Raw genomic sequence first — 18,638 nt, 5'->3', positions numbered from 1 at the left:
TGGTTGGAATGTGTGAGCACTGGAGGTTCCGGATCCAGAGACACCCGGGTGTGGTGGGGCCCTCCTTCCGGAGCCTTTGGACTCACGGGTCGGAGAAGCCTTTGTTCCAATTTTGTTTTTTTTTAAAAAATCAACAAAAACAAGACCCAGATAAAATACCAAGTCTGGGGCAGAAAGAGCGACTCTGCTCTTTGAAGATCCCAATTCTGGAGTCAGTCGGTGGCACTGTTTCAAGGGAGGTGGAGGGCGAGCACCAAGGGGGTGTCCAGCTGGTGCTTTCGGGCCCCCAGGAGTGTCTGTGGTCAGGCTCAGGGCGCCCTTGCATCTCCATTCGAAGGGTTTCTTCAGGTTGACGTTCTTATTTGTGTTTTTGTACATGCGGGTGTGTGTCCGCATCTGTCTATGTGCAAGTGGGTCTGCTGTCGGGTGCGGGTGCGTGCGTATACATATATGTCCGTGTGTGTGTGCGTGCGTGCGTGCGTGCGTGTGTGCAGGTGTGTTTCTGGATCTGGGAGGGAGGGAGCCGGGACACAGGCTGTGCTCCGGGCTGGAGCTATACCCGGGTGGTGGAGTGTGAGTGTGGCAGCCCGGTACTGTTGAACCCCGCGGCGAAGGTGTTATAGGGGTGCAACGTCTGAAGCCCTACGAGGGAGTTGGGGATCATGGTGATGGTGTTGGGGGTCATGAGTGGGATGTCGTCAGGGGAGCGCCGCAGGGTCAGCGTGTAGTCGGGCAGCGCAGTGAGGCGCAGGGTGTCATGGGGGGGGCCGGCCTCACACTCATGGTGAGTGGGGCCCAGCTGCAGCGCCGCCAGCTCCTCCTCAGGAGCGGCTCCCAATTCGGGGGCCCCGGCTCCCCTCTGAGGGCTGGGCTGCCGCAGGGGCTCCTGTCGTCGTTTGTCCTTCCGGTAGTAGAGGGCGGCGAAGGCCAGGACGTTAAGGAACAGGAGTGAGGCCCCCACGGCGATGGTGACACTTAACTCGGTGGAGTAGTCACGAGGGTTCTCCACCAAGAGTGGCCCCGCATCCTGGTCCCCGTTCCACGAGCCCTGGGCGTTCTCGTTGCTGTAGGCGGGGGAGATGGCGGGCCGCTTGGTGCTCCAGGCCTTGCCGTTGGGCCTCCGGGTGATGTGGGAGCTGTGGGTGGTATCCGGGGGCGGCACTTTGGTGGTCGTGGACGTGTAGTGGAACATGTCATGCAGGTTGTACAGGTGGGGCACCAGGTGTTTCCAAAACGCTACCTTAGTGGCCCGGTAATGATCACGAACCCTCGGTTTCAGCCCAATGTGAAGGTACAGCTGGTCTCGGGGATTGTACTTGGACCAGGCCACTTCCTCAAAGCGGTTGGCCTTGGTGTGAATGAACTTGGTGTCCTGGGGAACCGGCTTGTTGGGATCCCTGAAATACCACATGGAAATCTGCGGTCACCACTCTACCTCTGACAGCCACCCCTACGCTTCCTCCCCGGTCCAAAGCTCCTGCCGTTGCCATCTCTTTCGGGGTCCCTCCCTTCGCTCCTACTCCTTCCCCCAGCCTTGAGGTCCTGCTGCCCACGGCATCACGGAACCGCGTCATCCTTCCCTACGCCCATCCTGCGCCATCACGCTATAGACGCCTTTTCTTCTCGCACACTCCTGAGCACCCGTCAGTCTCTGCAGCGCCCAGTTTCTCCACGAGCTCTTTAAAGGCTCTTTCTGGGTGTATTTTATTCCCACTTCTCGTGGCCTCTGGCCATCTAACCCTGAATCCCAGATTCGGCCAGCGACTCCCACTCCTGCTCAGTCCTAAAGTTAACTGAGTCCTGGGCCTCGACAAAAGTTTGGAGGGAGAGAAATGACACGAAAGACTCGAAATGGCATGAAAGGAGGAAGCGGGGGCTGCAAGGGTTACTGAGCGAGATTTGGGGAATACCTCAGAAGAGGTTTAGACAGAGGAGCAGGGCACAGAGCATGCTCGGGTCCCAAAGAAGAACACCCACTTTCTCCTTACCCGGTCTTGGCAAAGTTGGTCCAGTAGGTCATGACGACAGCACTGAGCATGACGTCATTCTTGGAGAAGTTGCAGGGGAAGAGGTCAGTGGGGCCCACCATAGGGACACCAAACACATAGGGTACTTCGTCCCCATGAGCTGCGTCTGACCAAGCGGGCTTCATGAGGCTCTGGCAGTGATGGTAGAAGGCGTAGAAGTAGGTAGGTGAGCCGTAGCGGGCATGCAGATCAGCTGTCACCACCGAGGGCTCCACCCACTGGTGGTCAGTGAAGAGTGCCACCAGTGTTTTCCGGCGGGTCTCAGGGTTGTCACGGTCTGCCCAGTCTGTGTACATGAATTTGATGGTCTCCCGCAGGGTATCCTTCCCCTCAGGATATCCATACAGGTTGTCCACAAAGTTGGAGACTGAGTAGTCAAAGTCAGTGCCAGAGACACCATCCTCAGGGTCCACCACCCCTTCCACAAACTTCAGCCCCTCGCCCTGGTTGACACCAAGCATGATGTCATAGTTGAGGAACTCACCCTGTTCCATGAGAATCTCAGGGTCATCGGGAATGACATCACCGTCGATCACAGGGCCAAAGGCCACATGGTAGCGGGCCGGCTGGATGTCCTGCTCTACCAGCTCCTTGGCGCTCTTTTGCCGAAGACAGTCCACCATGTCCACTGTGTCTAGCACATTGCAGCCCACCTTGTCCGCCAGCAGGCTGGTGTACTTCACCGGTTGATAGTTCACAGCCCAGCTGGACAGAGCAGAACCACTTTGGATGATGGCCCTCTGAAAAAGCCCTACAGAAGATAGGTGGCGTCAGGTCAGATTGGTCGCGTCACCCTGGCCTGTCTCTGAGGGACAAATCAAACAGCTCCTCGTCCCTTTGTTATGAGGCTGCTGAATGGCTCGAACAGGCTGGGAAGGAAGAACAACCCTTTCGGCTGTGATAAGTGAGGGCCCCTTCCCTGACCGGTCCTTTGCCTGCTTCTTGCTTCCTTGTCCAGGGGCAATGGTTGGTAACTTGGGGGTTAAGGAAATGCCGGGAAGAATTAACCCCTCATGCTCCCTCTCTTTATCTCTCCTTGTCTTACCCTCTTCTTCCTGCCCAGCTGGGCCCAGCTCTGTGCCAGCACACCACCAGGGAGCTGGCGCTTCCACCACAAAGGGGTCTTTTTCATGAGAGATGAGAAATGCAGGCAGGAGAGAGCCTCCCATTCTGGGAGTTTGGGGAAGGATTCCCAAGGGCAAAGGCCTTGGGGTCTGAAAGTCTCCAGAGACTTTCCTTTTCCTGAAGCTACCGATGCCTCAGATTCAGATTTTCCCCTGGCCCAAGGGGAGTCAGTCCCCCAAAGTAAAAAAGCGGATGGTTTTTCCGCCGCTAGGAGAAAAAGGCGACCGTTCTGTCCCTGGTCCCAACATCTCCAATGGGTTATGTGCTCCTCAGGCACACAATTCTATTCCTCTAAGAGACAGACAGTTTGCATGGGCAGAAATACGGGAGAAAAATACAGATGACGACTGAAGAGACAGCCTCTCTTTTCAAAAGATTATTCTCCTTGAATCTATTACGGGAAGACAGTGAACAACCCTATAAAACAGCCCGGCCTCCAGGGACACAGGTCCCACCTTAGTCTTCCCTCACCAGGGTCCCCCCTGGAGGGACAGAGACGAGATTTGTACGTGAGAGAAGGTGATTTTTCTCGCAGAGAGACAGGCCTCCTTCAAAGACAGACTGCAAGTCCTCTTGGGACGATATCACTAACTCACGGTATCGATTTCAACAAAAACCCGTGTCCTCTCTCATGGATTCCCTCACTTCAGAGAAGGCACCTTTCCCTCCCAGAGACAGAATGTGCTCTGTAGTCCAGAGGTGACGAGAACATTCCATGTGAGCAAAAGGGGGCCTATTCAGCCCCCTTGGAAGAGTCACTGACAGAGAGGCCCACAGCAAGGGGAGAGGCTCTCCTTCAGGCTACGGATTAATTTTCCTTAGGGGGTCATCCGGCCCGGAGGAAGGAGGTCTGGAGCCCACTAATAGGGGCACCTCAGTGGCCCTCGCTTGGGATGCATCTGCTCCGCAAGGACAGTTCCCTTGTACAGACGTGTCCTTCGGAGAGTAAAGCGAGAATTCCTTCTTCCCCTACAGAAACATCACCCTCCCCAAAGGGGCGCTGAGCTGGCAGAACGAGGTGAGCTGACGCCCGTGGGTGCCCCTGGAAGGCCTGAGGTGTGTGGTGGGTGGTCGGGGCTTCGCTTGTTTATGTTTTGCCCCCAGAGCTACTCACCCTCAGAGTGATGCGACAACGTGAGGAGGCTGACACAGGATGCGCCGATGCCCGAGCCAAACACGGTGATACGGCGGGGATCACCACCGAAGAAGGCGATATTCTCGCTCACCCAACGGAGGGCCTGGATTTGGTCAAGGAGCCCATAGTTGCCTTTGGCGGCCTGATCTCCAGTGCTCAGGAAACCTGGATCCGACAAAGGGCAGGAAGACAGTGAAGGTGGAGGCGTGGGGGATGTGGGTTATGGTGGCGGCCGGAGTCGGGCTGGGAGGAGGAGGTGAGCATGCGGCTAGCACAAAGCAGCACTGCTTTCGACCCGGGCAAGTAGCCCCTACACGGGAAGGATCAGCTCCCCGCCTCCCACGCACTCTCCAGTTTAGAAGGCGGGGTCTCCAGACCACTCCAAGGGAAACTTAACCTGAAGGAACTTCAAATGGCCGGGACCCAGCATCTTCTGCCCTGATGTTCTATCCGGGTCGTGACCCTGGCACCTGGCAAGACGGAGTGGAAAGAGCACGGGTCCTGGACTCAAACGGTCCTTGGTTCGAGTCCCGGCTCTACCACTTACTAGCTGTGTAGACTTGGGCAAGTTGTTTAAAATCTCTATAGTAAGTCTCCTCTTCTGTAAAATGGGGATAGAACTATCGAAACACACGATTACTTCTCTCCCTCCTTCCTTCTCTCTCTGAGTAAAGCGAAGGTCCCACGGGACCCCAATCCCTAAGCTGTCCCTTCCTCTACACGTTCGCCCATCTCTACTTCTTTCCGGGGCTTCGGGTGCCCCTGCCCCTCATTCTCAGGGCAGGTGTGCATTTCCCTTCCGTCAAGACCTAACGGGGAGGGGGCCCCGCCGTCGGGTTTCCAGCGTGCTCTCCAGGTGATTCCGATGCCCGCTAAGGTTGGAAAACCACTGGGTTAGACCATCTTTTTCATCTGGTGGGGAAATGGGGAATTCATCTGTGGTGCGTTACCACAGAAACAGGTCTTCCCGCCTACCCAGTGGGATTTGCTGCCGAGGAGCCATGTCACCATGGAGACTACCTTCCCACCCACCTGCTGGGATTTGCTGCTGTGGAGACTTGTTGCCATGGAGACTACCTTCCTGCCCACCTGCTGGCTATCCCACAGAGATGTCCTATATTTCCCCCACCCTACTTCCATTTTAGATGGATCCAGCTGCTTCATTTCATCCCTCTTCCCTGATCCTCAGGCTCCTTGGAAGGCTCCACCTTTTCCCACCCAAGGCTTTCACAAGGCTTCTTTACAGGTGGGTGGTTGTGGCGCTCCTACACGTCGGAAACCCACCCTGTCTCTGTATTTTCGGACCCCCTGTTAAAAGCTCATTCGCAGCACCTGGCATCAACTTCGTGAGAGGCCATGTTCGAGGAGGCTCCCAGGCTCTATTCCAACAGACCCGAGCAGGCCCAAGACCACATCACTGCCTTTCTCGAGTCCTCCTGTTTCTAGCTTCTGCGAGACAGTTCATTTCACCCTCTTCAAGTGTGTCATTAATTTACCTTTCGTGCGATGAAGTATGAAAAGTGTTTAGTTATTTCTCTCAGGACCTAGTCACGAGGCCTCTTTAGCCCCAGGTTCTCGGTGAGGAAATGAGAGGGGATTCGAGAAAGCCTGGATGAGGACGAATGGAAGAGCCTTTTTCCTCTAACACGGGGACTGGCTTCCCCCGTCCCTGGCCCATTCACGAACCGAAGCCGCTCCTGACGGAGATCCCGTCCAGCTGTGCAAGCCTCGAGACCCTCTGACAGAAATCGCTATGTGCTTCTCTTCGCCCACCTGTACCCCCTTCCCCCAAATCCTCTTTTTTCCCTTTTCCCTCATGTAGGCAAGAGCGGAGTCAGCCTTAGCCTTTGCCAGGGAAGGTATCATTCAGTGAAATGTGTCGAATACTCTGTCCCAATCAGCAAGGAGATTTCTCCAACGCGTACTGGTTTCCTGCGTTAGGAACCAAGCAAGGCCTGAAAGGGCTGTGTGGACGGTTCCACTGTCGCTCTGGGCTCCCTCAGGGTAAGAGGCCCTGAAGCATGTGAGTGATACCATGTCAACCGTCCGTACTACGAGAGTTCTCTGAAGCACTATATCCAACAGGCTCAGGCAGATGATACAGCAAACGTGACCCACCACCAGTACACAAAACCTGGCAGTCTGGGAGAGCAGTCTCTCGCTGCTCGCTCCCCTGTAACTCAGCCTTCCACGCTAAACACGTGAGAATGAGGGTTGAAAGACCAAACTCCATAAACTGTCAGAATACATCTGAGTCAGTCTCCCTGGGCCCAAGTTTATGCTGCAGTACATGGGAAGTTCCTTGTCAACAGAAGATGGGGGAATCTGGCACATCGTATCAAAACCAGAGGTCTCTGTCACTCGAGGCTTGGCGTTTGCCTGGTTTTCAGTTTGCCTGAAGGGTACCTGAGCAAGAATATAGGATTAAATTCTAGAACCCAGAATAAAACTTGGCGAGGCCCTATTTTTTCAGCTCCCGGGATAAACACATCCTATATCCTGCTGGTCTCAAGCCCAGTGGGGGATTCTTGAATAATAGCTATGCTACCCCTTTGCCTTGGATGGGGTCCATGGACTAGCCTGTGACGTTCACCAAGTACATGAGTCACCCAAGATGTCTAAAGCAGCACCTGAGAGTGAACTGTCTGGCCTCAGTGCTCCAGAGAAGCTGAAGGGAGGGAGGGTCCTTGAATAAGCTCATTTCCTTCAGTGTCCTTTCGTTTTAACATTGATGAGATGCCATAGGAACTTAATTCTTGTTTATAGCAATCGGCCTTCGATAAGATGTTTCATTATACGTCATTTCGCTTAAAGTCACAGAACCTCTTGATAATGCGAAGTAGGAACTGACTGTAAATGAGGTCCAAAGCTGTCCACTGTTTGCGGGATGCTTTGGGAAACGAAACCACAAAGCCTCAGCTCCACTGAGGAAGATCTCCAAGTGTCAGGGACAAGCCCATGTTCTACATCTGGCTCCGAGAGACAGAAACACCTTGTATGTACCCAGAAGCCAATCAGTGGCTTATTGATTACATCTGTGCTCCGCAGCAGGCACTGAAGAGCACACAGGAGCCAGTAGAGATCTTCCGACCCGATCTCAGCGTATGACTCCTTCTGAGGTTTGGGCGATACTGTGATCATGAACTGCTTAAGGCCAAAGAATCATATTTCTGTCCCCAGATGTGTTGTTCCCGTCATCCGAATGAGAGGGGGTTGCAGAGTGGGCGGTTCTTGATATGAGTTTCATAGATGAGCTTCGGTGGGATCCATGAAATCATTTCTAAGAGTGTGTGCATGTGTGTTTCTGGGGAGAGCCCACAGCCTTCCTCAGAATCTCAAAGGGGCCCAAGACTCCCCCAAGGTTAAGAACATCACATATAGAAGCACAAGGATTCGAGCAGCCGAAGGTCACCTCAGATCCTGTGAGTCTCGCCTGTCTCCTTCCACCTCCTTTGTCGGTGTCGCTCTTCGCCTCTTTGCTCACCCCCATCTCGTTCTTCTCTTCCTTATTTTCTCCTCTCTTTTCTCACTTCTCCCCTCTCTCTTTTCCTTCATCTCTAGCCCGTTCAATAGTACGGAACCGAAGCATATTCTTAGCGTTCTCTGTGTTTTGCAATACGCCTGCTAGAAGGTATATTTGTTTCCGAACCTTTGTGTTTAGAAGTTTTAAAAGCAGCCGAGTCGAATGTTGTCTATGACTCTCACTAAGAAAATCTAGTAGCAAAATTACTTTTGGCCTTCGAGAACCGCGTACGTGTGACTGGATAGCTGTATGTGATTATGTGGATGTATATTCATCGCTCTCCGGAACCGTGAAGCCCTAGCGTGTGGGTTTACGGCCACCTTCGTGGTACCATTGTCTGCTGTCAAAGACTCAGATCACCTTTCTCAACAGGACAGAACAGCTTACAAGAACCTTGACGTGACAGAGGAGGAGCAGTGGAACCGTGAAACTCAAAGCCCAGCAGACTCTTGAGAGACCCGGGAGGTGCCCTGCGTGCTTCATACCCGGTGTCCAGATGTTACTGAAGGGGACACAGGCTCCGCTCTTTTCAGGGACTGTCACTCCTCCAGTCTGGATCTGCCCAAAAGCGTCTTCCTATCCCATACAGCGCTAAAGGTAAGTCAAGAGGAGGTTGCCTTTCTGCGACATCACCACACCCATAAATGAAATGCAGCACCATGGCCTCTGGGATTAGAACTGGCAAAGCGATATATTCGAAAGCAAATCCAAATAAAGTCCGGCCAGCCACCTGGCCATGGAGGAAGCCATGCTCGATTGCTGCTTCAGCACTCAGGCCCAGGGACCTGACAGACAGCCTTGACCTCCACTGGAACTCAGAGGACACAACCCTCCAGGCAAGAAGTGGCTTCTTCATGCCACTGCAGGGATATGGGGCTGAACGTGCCCTCTGAGGCCTGGGTGAGCATCTGCAAGGATGCGAGGCCCTGTGTGCTTAGTCACCCTCTCTGAGGCGCTTGTTTACCTCTGTGGCCGCAGAGAGGCATTAATAATCACCAAGGAAGGTACAGGGGAGAGCGGGCGCCTAAATCACCGAAACAAGCATGAGGACAGCAGAGTGTGCACGGGGACGGGCATGCGGGTGTGTAAGAGAAGCTGTTTGGAAAGCAGCGTATATGCGTGAGAGTGTGTGTACAACGCGGCGGGAGCGTATGGGGAGGTGCGCGTGGAAAGAGTAGAAGCGTGTATGTGTGTGCGCGTGCGGTATGTAAGCGTGGGGTGTGCTCGCGTGTGGGGGTGAGTAGAGGTGTACGTGCACGGATGGCCGGGTGGGTATATGAATGCGTGTATACTAGAGTGGGGATATGCGCGTGTGTATGTGTGCGTGTGGTTTGTGCAGAGGTCTATGGCTGTGTGTATATGTGGGGATGTGTATGTGGATGCAGAAGCTGGAGTATGAGGCGGGTGTGTGCTATTTCTGAACGTGTAAGGTGGGGAGGTGTGCACGTGCAGGTACGAGTGTATACGGATAGGAAGAGGAAATGTGGGCTTGTGCTTCTGTTTGGAAGGTGACGGACACATGTACGTATGCGGAAGTGGGGTGGAAGCAACATTTATGTGCACTTCGGGGACGTACATGTGGGGTTTGTGCGCGTGCACGTGGACGTGCAGGGCACGGGTCTTTGCGTAGAGCATTAATATGGGGTAGAGGAAGGGGTGAGTATGATTAGGGGCCCCGTGTACAGGTGTAGATGTGGATGTAGATATATGGGAACGTGTGTGTGTGGCAGGTGAGGGAAATCTGTAGATTTGGGGTGCACAGAGGTGTAGGGGCCTGTGGATATGTGGGGGACACTGTACTGCAGAGTGGATATGGAGTGCTGAGGGAACGCGTGGAGATGTGAGAGGGTCCATAGAGGCGGATGCGGGGTACGCATGTGCGTGGGGGGGTGTGTACCTGTGGGCGGGGTGAGAGGTCACCGTATGCACGGGGCGGGGGGAGATGTGGGACATGCGATTGGCTAGAGGGAATACCTGCGTGTGTCCGCGCGGGCTGTTTAGGGATGCGCGCTGTGGGCGGGTAGAGATGATGACAGGACACTAGAAAATTAATAGGCCCCGCAAGACTCAGCCAAGCAAAAGTGTGGAAGCAGAGGCCTAAGAGAAGATGTGAAGTTGAAATTGAATTTCCAGTGGCACCTAAACATCCCGGGAAAGGACCCGGGGACAGAGGGACCTGTCCTCACTTGGGTAGGGGCCATGGCGTAACGACACGTGAGCACGGTCGTTCGCACCAGCCACAGAACCAAGGCCGCCTGTCCCTAAGTCCCCAGCATTCTGTCCTCCCTCTTTGAGAACCAGAGTCCCTTCTAGGTGCCTAGCAGGGAACCGTACCTAGCACCCCAACCCGATAGTTGAGGGTGATGACGATGACGTTGCCATAACTGGCGAGAACGCTGCCATCAATCATGTTGCCTGTGCCCTCCATGTAAGAGCCTCCATGGATGTAGACCATGACGGGCTTAGCGCCACTGTCCCGGATGTCTGTAAGGAAAAGGGGTGAGACACAGGCTAGGTAGGATGCCCTTCCTCCCCCACCCCCGCCGGCCCTGGGGGGGGTGCGGGCGGCAAAGCTATCCCAGGTGCCAGGACACCATGGCCATCTCTGAGGGCAGGACTCGTGGGGCTGCTCAGCCTGGAGCTCGAGCATCAGTCAGACAGTTGCGCTTCCGCGACGTCTTTAAAGACGCCGGTTTCAAGGACCTCCCGGCAGCCAGGCGCGCCCGGAACGGCGAGGCCCAGGTAGGCCTGTGCCTGTGCCCTGGGGACAGGGGCAGGAGGAAGATAAAGGGCTGGTCCCTCAGCTGGATCAAGTGAGTCCCTGCCCCGGGCACCCGGGGGTCCTGGGACCTGATGTGGCTTTAGAGAGAGGGGCCGGAAGCCCTGGAACGCCCAAGACTAGACCAGTTACACAGAAATACGGTCATTGGCAGCAGCTGCCCCCCCAGTGCGGACAGAGACAAGAGGGCGGGCATAGAAGCAGCACAGGGAGAGAACGAGGAAGAGTGTGGGGGGAGGGGCGAATGGCAGCGATGGGGTGAGGGGGCCTGAGTGACATGGTGTCTCACCCATGTGCTCATTTCCTCCGTTCTCCCCGGGCGTCAGGCAGACTTAACTGGAGCCACCGGGGATGTGGAAGAGGAAAGGGTCGGAGCTAAGAATGACAGAGCCCGCCCCCAGTCAGCATTAAGATGAAGATGGAGCCTTCCAGAGGCCAGTCCAGGAGGGGCCTTAAAGTGGCTGCTCCCCAGCCCGAGCAGCGGTCAGGAGGAGGCTCGCGGCCTGGCCACCTCTACCTGACGCCTCTCGACACTCGGCCACACCGGCACAGTCCTACCAGCCCCCAGTGGGTCCCCTGAGCTGTCCGGCCCCTCCAGGGGCGCAGGGGCAGGGCCGGGGCGTAGAGGTCGAAGGGAATGCTCTGTGCTGCTCAGCAAACACAACTCGTTTGCCCAAGGAGAAAGGAAGATGGCTTCGGCCATCACCCAAAAGCCTGCCGACTGTGGAGTCCCGGCCTCAAAGCCCTTCTGGCCCTGTCCTGAAGCTCCTGCGGCCCCTGACCCCGAGGCCGTCTGTCTCCCTCTGGGAGAAGTCTAGGTGACACTGTTCTCCAGCCACTTGGCTCCTCTCTGCGTCACTGTTCACTTCGACATCCTGCTGGGCCCCATCTCCCAGGAGCCAGGCTCCCCACGAAACACAGCTGTCTCCTCAATAAAACACAGGCGTCTCCTGGCCCTCCCTCAGCCCTGCTTCGTCTGCACTCGCCCTGCCGCTCCGAGGGCCAGGTGCTACTGGACGACTGAGAGCGGGGGCGGGGACCGGGGCGAGGAGGACGGCCTCCCCCCCGGGGCTCTGTTTGTGGTCTCCTGCTCCCGCCGGCCGTGTCCATCACCCTGGAACGGCCCGACGGCCTTGTATAGGAACAGAAACACACCAACGGACGGACAGACAGACAGACGGGGCTTCACCCCATCGAGAGGGGGAGGGGCTCTGTGCCATGCACCAGCTGCCGCGCCCTGCAGCCCCCAAATACCTTCATCTTCATCCCCGTCATTATCCGCTAAGTCCTCGCCCTGTTTCTTAGCGCCGGATCCTGGGGACCAGACACGGGGAGACACAACAGCACAGAACAGAGAACAAAACAGAGAGAGAATTCAAAAACAGCATGACTGCAGTGTGGCCCAGCAAGCCGGCTCTGGGCCTGGGCCCAGGACAGGCAGGAGGGATGGCAAGAACTGAGGGAATGGGTGGGCTGAGGCCCAGACCTTCGTCAGGATGATGCTGTCGCAGGCCCCTGCTGTGCCGGCCTCCCTGTCCCCAACAGCCCATGTCGACCAGTTAGAAAGGAGAGAGCAGCAGGTGGGCCAGGGCACAGAGCCAGAGCCCCACTCAGGGGAAGGGCTACTTCCGCCAGTACGGAAGGGGCTGTGCGCGCACACAGGTGGGCTGAGCTGGGGACAGGGGCAGGCACCGAGGGTGGGAGGCAGCATTGCCCGCAAGTGCGCATACGGGTATGAGCTTTGAGGGCCGAGCTAGGTACGGGGACCCAAGCCCTGAGCCCGCGCGCCCAGTGGACAGGCTCGAGCTGGGCCTCAGCTGACCCTGATTCCCACAGGAGAAAATGGGAGATGAAGCTGTCATTCTGGTCTCCCTCGTCGGGGCCCCCTGTCCTGGTTAATGGCAAATGGGGTTCCTGCCCACAGAAACCAGGCCTGAGAGCAGCAAGCATTGTTCTGAGATCTAGAGAGAGCCAGAGGGAGGGAGGGAAAGCAGGAAGGGGAAAAGGAGAAAGGAGAGAGAGAGAGAGAGAGAGAGAGAGAGAGAGAGAGAGAGATAATACTAATAGCTCATATACCACATAGTATGTACTGAATATGCACCATGTGCCAGACACTCTACTTCCGCCATGAGAGAGGGAGAGAGGGAAAGCAGGAAGGGGAAAAGGAGAAAGGAGAGAGAGAGAGAGAGAGAGAGAGAGAGAGAGAGAGAGAGATAATACTAATAGCTCATATACCACATAGTATGTACTGAATATGCACCATGTGCCAGACACTCTACTTCCGCCATATGGTTCAAGCCTCACACCCCAGTGACGTAGGTACTATCTTTATTCCTGTTTCACTGATGGGGAAACTGAGGTTCAAAGAGGTAAAGTGACTTGCTCAAGATCACACAGCTAGAAAGTTCTAGAGGGGAGATTCAACCCCAGGTCTGCTTGACCGCAAAGGCCATGGTCTTTCCACTGCACCGTTCTGGGATGGGGGGAAGGACGACGACAGGAAGTGAGCGAAGAGGTGGCGCATATGGGGGAGGGGCGGGGAGGGCAGGACAGGAGAGGAGAGACGTTTAGGACCTGGCTGTAACCTGGCACCAATTCTTCTTCCTGTTCTCAGGACATGAGCATGGCCGTGGAGAATGGGGACCCGCAGCCTGGGGAACCAGATGTCACTCTGTCGACACCCCAGGGCTTACCCTGCAGTCTAGAAGGCCAGATACTCTCAGCCTGGAGGCAGCAAATAGCCCTCCTTCTCAGCCGCTCCGGGCTCCAGTGACTGAATTCCCTTACAGCTATTAATCAAAACAGGAACCGCCCTCATATTACAAAATGGCTTTTCAACTAGGGCAAGAGCCCAGCCCAAGGGGCAGAAGCCGCCTCCAGCTTCCCGAGCTTCCAGTGGCGTCGGCCATCTTAGCACCTGCCAGCACTGCCCTCAGAGACCCTGAGGGACACGGGGCCTCATCATCCACACGACGGACAGCCCCCTAGATGGAAAGGAATCCCTCATCCCTGAACATGAACTCCCTCCAAGGCGATGGGGCTGGGGGGCGGGGGATGGAGCGGGTCTTCCCCATGCGCCTTGACTTAGAAAAGTGTCCCTTTTGCCCCCCGCCCCCACCTCGAGGGGCCCGGATTTCTGCATTGTCCCAGCTCTTTCACACTTGCTGAGCAACTCCTTGCTGCTGTGCCTGTCACTCACGCCATCTGGACCACTGTCACCCATCCGGACACTGTGCTGCCTCAAGATCTCAGTCAGGCCCGCCCTGCCCACCCTGTGCACACAACCCTAATGGCCTCTGGGGATGAACTTCGTCCAAGACGCAGGGCTTGTAACTCAGGCCCAAATGGCCAGTGGGCCCCGGGTAGGGAACTCATTCGAACACCGGAATGACCTCTGCACACTGAAACCTACCTCCCCGCCTGGCCCGTGAACGCGGATGACGCTAAATGCCAGGTTAGGTGCTTCTTCAGAGTGGTCATCAGGCCTTCAGTTATTTCTAAATCTTTCTGCCTCATTCACGCCCAACGGCACCTAGCTCTCGGCCTTGCCCATAGCCAGCGGTCACGATCGGTAAATATTTGTATGTGAACGGAACTAACGGTCAGCTAGCTCGCTCGCCAAACTCCGGGCACTCGGCGGGACTGCCCTAGGCTCTTACTGGTGTCCTGCGGAGATGACCCATCCTAGGTAATGGTCAAGGTTAAGGCCGTCTCCTCTCCCGGCAACCCAAGTACGGAACTCGGAGGAGCAAGTTTAACAGACCCTCTTATGAAGTCATTGATCGGGCTAACGGAATGTTAAGGACAGACCGGCCCCTCCCACCTTCAGATGCGGAAAGAGAGGTTCTAAGGCCTAAGGCCTCACTTTGAGTTCGCAGCAGAGCCAAACAGACCCGGACCCGGGCCTCCCCAGGACAGCAGGCCTCACTCCCGAGAGCCCGGAGTCCTGACTACTCCGCTTGGGGGGATCCTGCTCTAGGATTTCAAAGGAAAACAAACTGCAAACTTGCCAAAGGGATGTGCGGACCAGGCTGTCATCGTCCACCTGTCTCTTAGGCCCGGCTCAACCCACCGTCGCCATGTTTTGCAGACGGGAGTCGCCCCGCATGCTACAGTGGAAAGAACAGTGCCCCGAGGGTCAAGAGACCCAGCTTTCGGTCCGGGCTGCGCCACAGACCAGCGACAGGGCCTCGAGCAGCAGCAAGTCACTCCCCTGGGCCTGTTTCCTCATCTGTAAAATTGGGATGCCGATGCCACCTTAGAAGCTTCCAGAGACGTGGGGAGGATTTTATGAGGTAATTATGAAAGCACTTCACAGAAATCGTAAAGTGCTATTTGCACAGGGAGAATTATTATGCGGGTGGGACAAATTTCTCTCCCCAGGAGGGTCCATTTCAAATGCAGGGTCTCGTGGCTCCTTTGGAGCCCAGAGTTTCTGGAGACCCCCCCCCCAAGGTCAGCCAGGGGCCAAGCCCGGCTCACTCAGCTACGCTCTGGCCAGAGCTGGGGGCAGCAGCGGGATGACTGGGCCTGTGTTACAAGTTTGGTCTCAGCTGCAGCACTGGAGAGGTGAGTCTAGAACTTTCAAGCGGGAAAAGGGCAGCGCCTCTGGCTCCATCTTGGCTGCCTAGAGTTCTCCTGAGGCGCCTGGTGAGAACCGGCTCCGCCACTGGCAGAAGCTTATGGGTGGAATTTGGGGCTGGGAAGCCTGGAGGGAGCGGAGTCGCCGCCTCTGCCCTGAACCTGCCTTAGGCCACGAACTCCCCCGTGAAAAGGCAGCCAGGGCCCTGGGCCTGGCTACTTGAAGGAAGGCTGGGTCCTCGGGGGCAAGGGCAGGCGGGCAGGCAGCCCTCCCTCTCTCTCTCTGTCCCTCCCCGCCGGCTCGCTACCTACCTCCTTTCCTACAAATTTTCTTGTTGGGCTTTCGGGCGCATTCCTTGGAAATCCGCTTTACTGTAAAATGAATAAAAAACTAAAAAATAACAGGAGGCCTCTGCCCAGGGGCATGCACCCCCAACCCACCCAGGCACCAAGAGCTGCTCTGCAGGTGGCACATGGCAGAGAGCCTGTCCCACCATCTCCTGGTTTCTGTCACTTACCTTACTGTGACCCCCCGAGGGAGGAGGCGCCAGCTAGTGAAAGAGGCTTGCCCCCCGCCCCCCACAGCCCCGGCTCCCTTGGCTACACACGACTACCACCTTTCAAAGCAGGTGGGGTGGCAACGGGGGGCCTGATGGAGCCAGGATCCTCCCGCGGGCGGCTGCCGGCGGTGGCGCATAGTCCCCCAGGAAACCCCCATCCAGCGCTCTGGCCCTAGACTTGTCAAAGCTCTCAGGCCTGGCCAGGCCCCTCCTGCTGACAATGTCACTCACACATGGGAGCTGAGACAATGCCGGGAGAGGGAAGAACAGGGAGGAGGAAGGGGGAGGCCAAGCAGAGTGATGGTTGGAAGCATTTTCACAGACAGAGGCATGCTGCGGGCCACACAGCCACATGCAAGCCACGGACACGGCGGGGCCGCGGCACTCACCATCCTCCGTGGGCACATAGACGTTCAGGTAGAGGCAGTCCTCATTGGGCTCCTGGATGTACGTGGCGACGATGTCCAAGTTGGCAGTGAACCAGACAGGCAGCATGACTTCAGGCACAGCTGTGTGAATGTTCTGGGGGCACACTGGGGGGAAGTGCGTGGCGTTCCGGATGCCCGACCAGGATGGGGGCGGTTCAGGGGGCAGGAACCGTTTCTCGCCGATCGGAGGAGCCGCGTAGGGCACCCCCAAGTACTGGTCCACAGGCCCCAGGATCTCGCTAGGCAGCGGTACCCGCGCACCCCTCAGCTTCCCAAAGTGAGTGTTGACTGTGGGTGCTGGGGCCTGAGTACTGGCTCCCAGCACCAAGCCGAGGAACCCCAGGGTGAGGCACACGCTCCGGCCAACTGGGAGCTTGGGGCTCAGGGACAGCGAGGGCAGGCCGAGCCGCGGCCACATGTTCCGGGCAGGGGTACTGGCAGGGAAAGCAGACTCCAGGCTCACAGCATCAGCCCCTTCATAGCCACACAGACTGGAACCTCAACACTGAGCTCTCGAGGGACACCTACAGGTGCCCAGCCACGGACAGAGCGGGTCGTCCAAGCTCCACGGCTTCAGAAGGGGGGACTCCCTCAGGGCCAGACAGGCCTGTGGAAAGAGGGAAGGACTTGTCACCCAAGATCGTCGGCGGGGCTACAGAGGGCTCTGGGGGGGGGCCCTGCGGGGCCGGGGCTATCCTCTTCCAGCCAGAACCATTCTGGAAAAGCCAGGGGGAATGACAGAGTGACAGTGGTTGGTCCTGCCAGTCCCCAGGCCCCAACTTCAACTCCTCAGCCAGTGGAGCTCATGGGGACCAGCTGGAACCAAGGTGGCCTGTGTCGGCGGGGGCGGGGGGACTGGAGACAGAGCTCGGGCCGCCGGGCAGGCTGCATGAACACTGAGCTCTCTAGCCACCGAGACGGGAGCCCCACACGGGGACCTCCACATCGGGGGACAGTAGGGTCGTGAGCCTCGCACGGGGACTCTAACGCCTAAGAAGGGAAAGCAGCAGATAGGCCAAGGGTTCCACGGAAAGGTCCCCTCGCCCTTAGGCGGGGCCACTGGCCAGAGCGCCCAGCCCCTCCCGTGCCCTCTTGTAGATTTCTCCTCGGCCCTAACTGCTCCCAAGTCCTTAAGCACCGGTCCTTTCCGTGGGGTCGCTCTGGCTCCACGGAGTGCCAGAACCCAGGCGGGAACCCGTGTGCCTAGCACCCTAGGCATTGTCGATGCCCAGCCAGTGTGAAATCCATACCGGACTGCAGGGGACACACACTTGGAGACTCATGGAAATCAACTCAGAAAGGCTCAAAGAGAGAGCGAGAGACCAAGCCAAGATCACAGGCACTGTGAGATTCGCTCGAAGCCATACGTTCCAGACCCACACGGATCCCCTCATACAGTCCCACGTTCTGAGACAGCATCACAGAGCCGGAGACTCACAGAGACACATTCAGAGAGACACACAGAGACTTACTAAAATCTAATCACACAGCGCATAGGGAAATATCCAGAGACACATGAAGCATAATGGTGACACGTAGGTGGGGACAGAAACAGGAATAGCAACACAATCGAGACACACAGGCCTTCTGACACCCGGTTACACAGTCAACACACACCCAGAGGCACACACAGACACTCCTGCATGGAGACGCACACACACACACAATTCAGTTTTCCCTCATTTCTCCCGCCTTCCAAGATTGCAGGCCTGTTCCTTTAAGAATTGCCTGAAGGGGTGGGGGAGGGAGATTGGGAACGCCCGGCAATCGGCCACCACGAGAGGGGAATGAGAATGTGTGTGTGTGTGTGTGTGAGAGAGAGAGAGAGGGAGAGAGAGAGGGAGAGAGGGAGAGAGAGAGAGGGAGAGACAGAGAGGGAGAGAGAGAGAGAGAGAGAGCCAGCCAGTGCAGAAAAAGGTGGAGGAGGGAGGGCAGCCAAAGCGACTAAAGGGGTGGGGGCTCGGAGGAAATGGGGAGCAAAGTGTTAGGGGGTCAGATGCCAGACACTGCCCAGAATGCACCCGGTGGGGGGAGGAGGGGCAGGGGAAGGAAGGGGTAGGAGTAGGGAGGTGGGGCAGGAGGGAGTGGGTGTGTGTGTGTGTATGGGGGGGATAGTCCGCAGCTGAGTTCACACAATCCCCCCATTCACCGTCTCCATGGGCTGCCGCCCCTCCCCACAAATTCCATTAACCCTTTTGGGATGCCTCCCTCTCCAGTACCCCTTCGGCGCCAAATGCTGGTCCCCTTTGAATCAATTTCCTGCGGCCCCTCCCCTGTGAACAGCTAGACAAATCAACCGACCCCCAAACGCCCTCTGTACCCTAAGACCCACTGTGACTCCCCAAGGCCAAGATGTCCATCCTGGTCCAACTTGCGATTTGGGAGCAGACAAGGGGAGGCGGCAATGCCGGGGATGAGAGTGGCATGGGGGGTACTTCTTAGGCTGGAGCACCATTGGGCGAGGGGCGTCATGCAGGAAT

General features: G+C 56.8%; 1 protein-coding gene across 2 annotated transcripts; it reads right to left on the bottom strand.

The window, feature by feature from the left end:
- Nucleotides 1-243: 243 nt before the first annotated feature.
- NLGN3 (neuroligin 3) lies at nt 244-16,625 on the bottom strand. 2 transcript variants are annotated; one of them, XM_006908531.3, is made up of 7 exons: nt 16,120-16,625; nt 15,483-15,542; nt 11,844-11,903; nt 10,145-10,294; nt 4,267-4,452; nt 1,989-2,778; nt 244-1,397 (listed from the first exon to the last, which is right to left on the bottom strand). In XM_006908531.3, the coding sequence occupies exons 1-7, from the start codon at nt 16,574-16,576 to the stop codon at nt 554-556; spliced, it is 2,547 nt and encodes an 848-aa protein (XP_006908593.1). In that variant the 5' UTR covers nt 16,577-16,625; the 3' UTR covers nt 244-553. The 2 variants fall into 2 exon arrangements, with proteins under 2 accessions (XP_006908593.1, XP_006908596.2); XM_006908534.3 differs by lacking the exons at nt 11,844-11,903; nt 15,483-15,542 and adding an exon at nt 13,517-13,546 and having other exon boundaries at nt 10,145-10,321.
- Nucleotides 16,626-18,638: the final 2,013 nt, after the last annotated feature.

Source organism: Pteropus alecto, unplaced genomic scaffold, assembly GCF_000325575.1.
Source record: "Pteropus alecto unplaced genomic scaffold, ASM32557v1 scaffold312, whole genome shotgun sequence".
Lineage (NCBI taxonomy): Eukaryota > Metazoa > Chordata > Mammalia > Chiroptera > Pteropodidae > Pteropus > Pteropus alecto.
This window is presented reverse-complemented; position numbering and strand designations above follow the sequence as displayed.

Excerpts from the sequence above, each read along its gene's own strand:
- NLGN3 (XM_006908531.3), bottom strand. The coding sequence starts at position 16,576 with ATGTGGCCGCGGCTCGGCCTGCCCTCGCTGTCCCTGAGCCCCAAGCTC. Across the intron at positions 2,779-4,266 it reads GTTGTCGCATCACTCTGAGG|GGCTTTTTCAGAGGGCCATC; the intron begins GTGAGTAGCTCT and ends TATCTTCTGTAG. Across the intron at positions 1,398-1,988 it reads ACCAACTTTGCCAAGACCGG|GGATCCCAACAAGCCGGTTC; the intron begins GTAAGGAGAAAG and ends GTGGTATTTCAG.